This window comes from Cololabis saira, chromosome 13, assembly GCF_033807715.1.
Source record: "Cololabis saira isolate AMF1-May2022 chromosome 13, fColSai1.1, whole genome shotgun sequence".
Lineage (NCBI taxonomy): Eukaryota > Metazoa > Chordata > Actinopteri > Beloniformes > Belonidae > Cololabis > Cololabis saira.
In genome coordinates, this window is record NC_084599.1 from 38,729,599 (window position 1) to 38,738,052 (window position 8,454).

General features: G+C 38.8%; 1 protein-coding gene across 1 annotated transcript; it reads left to right on the plus strand.

Moving 5' to 3' along the window:
- The first annotated feature begins 924 nt into the window (after positions 1-924).
- Positions 925-2,541, plus strand: LOC133457904 (receptor-transporting protein 3-like). The gene is made up of 2 exons (XM_061737284.1): positions 925-1,100; positions 2,034-2,541. Exons 1-2 carry the CDS (start codon positions 964-966, stop codon positions 2,356-2,358), a joined length of 462 nt encoding a protein of 153 aa, XP_061593268.1. The 5' UTR covers positions 925-963; the 3' UTR covers positions 2,359-2,541.
- The last annotated feature ends 5,913 nt before the right edge of the window (positions 2,542-8,454 follow it).

The window sequence follows — 8,454 nt, forward strand, 5'->3', positions numbered from 1 at the left end:
TGTGTGTGTGTGTGTGTGTGTGTGTGTGTGTGTGTGTGTGTGTGTGTGTGTGTGTGTGTGTGTGTGTGTGTGTATTGTGTGTGTATTGTGTGTGTGTATTGTGTCAGATAGTACAGATAAGGAACTTATGGGTAAGTTTAGGCTGATGCACTTCCTGTGCATCCTGTTTGATCAGATATTTATCTATTTATTCATTTATTCATTTTAAAAGTAAATTCCATAAATTAAAAATTGTACAGAATATTAATTGTCTGGTTCATGTTAATCCTCCATCCTACTTCTAACAATTTATAGAAAATATTTGATATTTATAAATATTTATTTTAAAGCTGTTTTTAGCAGTACCTCAAACTGATACTCTTGAGACGGCAGGTGAAGGAAACACTCACACACACTGATGCACACACACAGGCACACAAAATCAAAATGCATATGCGCATGTGACATTTATGTTTTGCTAAAACCTTGTATTAAGCATTAGTATATATTCAGACAAAGTAAAATAAATAATGAGCCTATTAAAGTAGGAAATTAATGTTTTTTCAATTTCATTGAAAGTATCATGAAGGGAGTATTATTACTAAAACATTGAAAGCAGAAGTCAAGGTTGGACAAAAGTGAAGCAAAACCATGAAAGGAGACTGGAGTGAATCTTTTATGGCACAAATGTATAGTTGTTTGTAGCTATAAACATATTTATAATGCTCTCACTTTTTAAAATGTTTCACTCAGGGCTCTTCATGGGCATATTATCATAAATACACTGTGGACTTTAATACCAAGCATATGAATTGAAACTAAACTAGAATTTCTCGTAATTCATAACACACCTCTGTCCTGTCTGGTGGCATTCCTGTGAAGCAGTCATTTTATAACCTGACTAATACGTCAGTCATCAGATATAAATGCACCGTACAGATCAGCTGTGTTACTTTACCCAACAGCATCACTGACACTGCACAGATGGACCATCAGGAGTGGAAACGCATCTTTCAGACAGGGATTATCCATCCACATCACACTTGGCGTCTGGAATTTACTGACGACCTTCTGTCTGCGAACGAGACAACAACTCAGTACAAGAGGACCACAAGTGCCTGGTTAGTGCTAAATGTGTCTAATTTGTTCATAGTCAACAATAAATGATTGTTGCATAATATTGAATCACATGTGCATGAACTGTTTCTGTTTAAGAAAAACATTTCTTAGTTCCCAATGCAAGGGTTTAATGAAATGATAATGTTGATTAATATTGAATGTTACTACTACTACTACTACTACTACTACTGTTGTCATTTAGTAGACACTTTTATCCAAAGCGACTTACATCTGAGATAACAATACAAGCAAGAAATCACAGAGGAGGGTCCAGCTAGATCAGTGCTGGTCAGACTGGACAGATTGTCCAGTTGACACAGGTGCTGCCATGCCAGTGATAGAATTTTTTTTTCTTTTCCACCCAACCCAACAGTCCCTGTATTATACAAGAAAGTTACGTCTAAAAAGACACCATCATGCGATTATGCGATTGCATGTTAGTTATTTATGTCCTTTATGACACAAACTGAGTTACTTTAGAGTTTTGTATTAACTTTTAGAGAAGACTCACAAACAAACAAAAAAATAGTAGTCTGTCAGGTGTCTGTTCTTTAAATGCTTCTAGTTGAGTCACGCACACACTCAACTACACACACACTTCTGAGGCTCTGGTCCAGTCTGAAGTAGGGGGATCTGAAGGAGCCAGTGTTCCTCGGGGCGCTGATGGTGCTGCAGCACCCCCCACTGGCGGAAAATGAAACTACAAGACAAAAGCAAAAACAAATCAACTGAATGAACGATTGATTTAAGAGCGTATATGTATATAAACATGGCTGTTATTTAGACTTCCATAAAAGACTAATTATGTTCCCTTTTCCCTTAGTTATGTAGGTGTGAAATATTGTGTCACCTTTATACATCCTAACTCACAACTGTAAAAGCATATTGAATATATTGTCTGATGTAATATAGAAATGTTTCACATCCTTTGTAAGGTTCACATGCAGGAGATGTGGGAGACCCTGGCCTTCCAACGAGGTGAAAGTGATCTTCTACATAAGGCACGCAGACGACCAGGGAACCGTCATAGTGAAGGTGTTCGGCCAAAGCTGCAAGAACTGTGAAGAAGCTCCAATGGAGACGCCTCAAATCAGTTTGGAAAACATCGAAATCCTGATGCATGAGCTGGTGGAGATGATAAAAATATACTTTTACCATGAAGAAGATTCTGGGCGACGTTGGAATCCCATACGCCTTGTTATCAACAGTACCCATGAGCCGGATCATTGTGAGGGATGCAAAAATGGAATGTGTGGATGATTATGATAAGTATTCCTTTGTACTTATAAAAGGTAAAAGATCTCATTCAACTCTGTCAAGCACTAAACTCTGTGTACATGCAGCCTATGCCTGTTTGATTTGCTAGGTGCATATGTATCTATCTAAAAAAAAAAAAAAAAACTACAATTTCTGAGCCTGGGATAAATAAAGTATATCTATCTATCTATTTTTCAAGTATAAAAAAATATATTGTACTTATATCGTACTGCTCATATGTTTGCATATAACATCAATAAAAATATTTGTGGATACTTCTGCATGTAAGGAGACTGTTTCTCTGCAGTTGTCACACTGTTTTCTTTTTGTGTCACTGTTGTTTTTAAGTCTTCTGTATTGTGGTTTTTGTTGTCTTTTATATCATAGGTTGTTGTCTTTTATATCGTGTATGTCATATGTATAATTTCTTATGGTACTATGGACCTCTTCTCGAGATGTGTCTTTAATAAAGTGTGAATTGAATTGAAGTGAAATTGAAATTGAATTTCCAATCATTTCCAACCACATTTTCAACATATTTTTCTGTAAATCAGGACACTTAAAAGAGTTCTTTTGCATGCATTGCTGTAAGGAGCTTTTATATCGTAATGGATAGTACATACAATACTTTTCTAGTTTAATTGTCTTGGGTGGGTGGGGGCTATTGCAAAACTTTATTACGGTTTTTTACGATTGTTCACACACTAAAATAAAAATGTCCACACAATTTACAAAATTCTATTCCAAGGAGCCTCCACAGGTTTGCACAACATTACACACAGTAATTTATAAAACTCTACACACATTTTCCACACCTTAGACACAGATAAGGATTGTGAGGTTAGTTCCTTGTCATTACAAAGCCCCGGATTGCCGATGATCACACTAATGAACGAATTGAATAATAATCACATCCACCAGGTGTGGACACATGGCAATCCCCAATGTGCCAGGGCAGCGAGGGGGTAACATCACCCTTTGTGCTGCTGCTACATGTAATGGGGTCCTACACCATGACTGTATTTTATAGTTGTTTGTAGCTATAAACATATTTATAATGGTCTCACTTTTTAAAATGTTTCACTCAGGGCTCTTCATGGGCATATTATCATAAATACACTGTGGACTTTAATACCAAGCATATGAATTGAAACTAAACTAAAATTTCTCGTGATTCATAACACACCTCTGTCCTGTCTGGTGGCATTCCTGGGAATTGAGGAGCTCAATATATTTTCAGAGATCTTTTAAACCATGGATTCCTCAGGATACAGCTCGTCAAAAACCTTACTGTATTTTATTTTTATAAACTTAACTATTCATAGTCTTATACATGTTTACCTCAGTCTAATGTTTTATGTAAGTTGTATTTTTAATGGTATATTCAAAAAAAAGAGCAAAACAGCCTGTCTTGTGTATCAGTACTTGTCACTTCAGCAATGTAGAAAAAAGGTGTGTAACACGTTGCAAAACAAAGAAGGGATAAAAATGGATGTCAACAAAGAGTGTCATCAAGGAGAAAGTAAAAACAAAACTGTGGCATAAAAAATGAAACGAAACGAAACTGGGAGCGTTCATGCACACACAGAACACACTCAGTTGAGGGTCTGGTGACCCGAAGGTCCACGGTCACCCCCCATATGTATAAATGTATATATGTGTGTGTGTGTGTGTGTGTGTGTGTGTGTGTGTGTGTGTGTGTGTGTGTGTGTGTGTGTGTGTGTGTGTGTGTGTGTGTGTGTGTGTGTGTGTGTGTGTGTGTGTGTGTGTATTGTGTCAGATAGTACAGATAAGGAACTTATGGGGAAATTTAGGATGAAGCACTCCTTGTGTATCCTGTTTGATCAGATATTTATTTATCTATTTATTCATTCATTCATTTTAAAAGTAAATTCCATAAATTAAATTTAGCACATACTGCATTCTCTTGATGAGGTTCAAGAGGTAGTTACCTGAAATCGTCTTCACTTCACAGGTGTCTCTCAGGTTTAATAAGTGGGATTTTTTTGCCTTATAAATGGGGTTGGGACCATCAGTTGTGTTGTGCAGAAGTGAGGTGGATACACAGCTGATAGTCCTACTGAATAGACTGTAAATCTTGAGTCACTGACGGCATCACTGAAAATTGTAACTACGCGTCGAGGCGACGCAGACCAAACGCAGACGAGAGGGCTGTGATTGGTTCACTTGGTAGCAACGCATTTCCGGTTTCCGGTTTGAAGCAGTCATGAACTTCCAGCGCTCTTTTCTTCATGTATGTGATTTTTTTTGGTTTGGTTTTTTGCACAATAGTTGTCCTTATCTCTTTGATTCACTGTGACTGTGTGAGGCTGTGTGAATAGGGCCTTCATGGTAGAATAGCTGCTAGGAAACCACGTCTAAGGACAGGCAACAAGCAGAAGAGACTTTTTTGAGCGAAAGAACACAAGGAATGGACATTAGACGAGTGGAAATCTGTGCTTTTGTCAGATGAGTCCAAATTTGAGATCTTTAGTTCCAACCACCGTGTCTTAGTGCGACGCAGAAAAGGTGAACAGAGGGCACAGTGCACAGCAGGTAGTGCAGCCATCTCACAGCAAGAAGGTCCTGGGTTCAATTCCCGCCGTGGACGCTGTGGGCACTGAAGTGCATGTTAGTTCCCCCATGACTTCAGTGCCCACACCCTGGGTGTGGTTGGCGAAAGGGCCTTTCTGTGTGGAGTTTGGGTTAGGTGTTCTCCCCGTGTTCCCTTGGGTAGCTACATACACACAGTCCTGGGCTATACATGCCCCCTCTGGCCAGCCGGGGCGCCAGATGGGGTGGGGAGGATCCGGCCGGAATAACGTGATCCTTCCACGCGCTACGTCCGGCCGGAGAAACCCCACCCTGTCTGGTGAAAAGATGCGGCCTGCTCACTCCTGAGCTCAGTGCAGGAACAAGGAGCAATTCCCAGGACTGTTAGGTAGGAGCACGGGGTGGTAAAAATGGGAAAAAATCGGGGATAAAAATATTTTAAAAAAATAATAATAATACGTTTTGGCATTTGGCTGCGTCATCCTCCAGCGCCTTTTTTTTTCCCTCTCTCTCTCTCTCTCGGCGCTGAATTTTCTCTTTTTTTTTACCCGGCTGGGTGTCCATTATGTGCCTCTCCTGGTCCCCTCGCCACACACACACACACACACACACACACACACACACACACCTTCCTCCACACACTGTCTGTTCGGTGATATGGACTGTTGGGGTGGGTGGCGGGTGTTAATCGAAACAAACCCATCATCTTGCCCCCCACACATGCTACTGGCCTGAGTGGCCTCTGATTGGCCTGACTCACTAACTTAGAAAAAAAGTCAGACAGTTTTAAAGGTATACAAGAAAATATCAAAGATAAATACTATACGGTGCAGGAAGAGGCAAAAAACCCAATGGGCTTATTTGAAGCCTCCACCGAAGTTATTCAAATTTCACATGTTATAAAGAACACAAGATTAACATACAAAAACAAAAAGTATAACTACACAAAAGTGATGGCAAACTAATAATGCAATATATAGATAATAATAAAGAATAAAGACAAAAAATAAGTGTGTGTAAGTGTGCATGGGATATTGTTTTTACAACTTGTATTGACTCCTGAGCAAATAAGACTAATTGTAGAAATGATCATGTCACTATGAGTGAAACACAAAAAAAAACAAAAAAACATGGATACATGTACAACAATATATTGGGAAAACAGTTACAAAACAGCAGTCAAGTGGTCCTTCAAAGGTCTTTTATAAAATTTCAAAGAGGAAGAGCTCTTTGCCAGGTGTGAAAAATCATTCCACAATTTAGTCCCTAAATCTAATCGAAAATTGACGTCTGCAAGTGAGAAATTTAGGAGGATGAAGATCTGAGGATTGTCGAGTTGAATAAGAATGAACTTGTGAATTTAATTTAAAGTAAGTCTTGAACTGTCCAGGAATATTCCCTTCACTTGAATTTATCTTATAAATAAAAACGCATATCTGAAAAATATTGATATAATAAATAGTAAGAATCTGGAGTTTCTGAAATAAAGGAGTAGATGAAGCGTGTGACTCTGATCGAGTTGCAATCCTAACAAAACGTTTCTGTAGAAGCAGGATTTTGTGAAGAGTTGTAGGAAAAGTATTTGCCCAATCTATATTACCATATGAGAGATAAGGATAAATTAATGCCAATGGCAATTTAATCTGAACCACATAGCATAGGCAGTTAAACCGGCATTGGCATCCTTAATCAGTGAGCTGAAGTTTGAATGAGAGAGCACTAGGGTTGTGTCATCTGTGAATATTATTGGAAACAGGACATTTGAAACATTAGACAAATCATTAATATAAATAAGAAATAATAATGGTCCAAGAATGGACGCCTGTGGAACTCCACAAAGTAATCTGGCCTTATTGGCATAGCAACCATTAACACAAACAAATTGCTTTCTATTTGAGACATAATTCTTTAACCATTTGTATGTAGTATTGTGAAAATCATATTTATGCAACTTTTCCATTAAGATTTGATGGTTAACAGTATGAAACGCCTTTGAAAGGTCGATAAAGATACTACAGGTAAATTCATTATTTTCAAGTGCAGAGGTCTTTGTCAATAAGGTGAAGCAGAGCCATATAAGTGGAGTGATTTTTCTGGAAACCATACTGATGTTTGTAAAGAACTGAATTAGAATCTAGATGAAAAATAATCTGTTTATAAATAATTTTTTTAAATATTTTTGAAAAACATGGCAAAATAGAATAGAATTAAACAGAGGAATAACTTTTGCAATTTTTAAATCAACAAGTAATGAAATAGGATTACCCACAAACATCAGGTCGAGGAACCAGATATCCCAGTAGAGTTCTGCTAGTACCGGTTTCAACTCTGCTGGTTCTGGTTTCAGAAATTAAAATGACCCTTTAACACAAAATATACAAAACTTTTGTTAAATAAAAAACAACTTTTGTCAAAAATGTCCATAAATGTTGTCTTTTTCAAACTTCAACTTGATTTAATTCTTAACTTTAACTTTAAAGCAGCACAATGCAACTTTCAGCTTTTGTTGACTTTGGCGGCTCCTTTGGACAAAAGCGGTAGTGCTTTACCAGTAGTAAGGCCCCTTTTGGGCGGGGGAGAAGGTTCGTCCGTCAAGACTCCTCTCCCTGGCCCTGCCCCTTGTCTAACCTTTCCCCGACCCTGCACCCGAACCTGGAACTTGCTGATTGGACCAGAGCTTCGGGAGCTGCGTGCTGGCCTGCGGTCCCCACCCCCGGTCATCCCGCTGCTGCTTCCACCTGCCTGCTGTGCTGCTGCCGTCCCCGACCCCCAGTCTCTAAAGGGGAGTTTTTCTTGCCACTGTTTGGCTTAAGGTTTTTCTCCCACTAGGGGAGTTTTTTCCTAGCATTGTTTATGTAATAATTGCTCGGGGCTCATGTTCTGGGTCTCTGGAAAGCATCTAGAGACAACTTTTGTTGTATTAGACGCTATACAAATAAAATTGAATTGAATTGAATTGAGTTGAATTGAATTGAATTGAATTGAATTGAATTGAATTGAATTGAATTGAATTGAATTGAATTGAATTGAATTGTGTGGAAGGGTTCCTACCATCCACCTCGAGGTTAAGCTTGAATTATGGTTCTGCGTCAAATCGACGCCGTGCACACGCCATCTCCGTGACGCCGTCGCCATGACGCCGTCGTGAACCATTCAGACTTCTCCGTCACTCCATTTCGCTTACCAGCGAGAATGTAAACAAAACAGGTGGCGGAGGAAAAGAATTCATGTGCGACTGCGAGACAAAAGAAGTTCACCTGTAAGTATAAATACATAGCCCACTGGTGATTTAAATTCAGAAACTGTTGTCCCGTGATGATTTTTCAACGGCCCTATTATTTCCTTTACAAACAGGGAGCGACCAACAAACGGAGGGAAGAAAACCAAAAAAAGGACAAATGAAGTTTTGGACTTTCTTCAAGACTAAAGACAAGAAAATAGGCTGAGGGAGCTGGATGAAAAGGAGGAGGAGAGGGAAAGGAAGAGGGATGACCAGTTATCTAAGTTAATTGACATTTTTGGGAAGATGCTGGACAAAATGTAGTT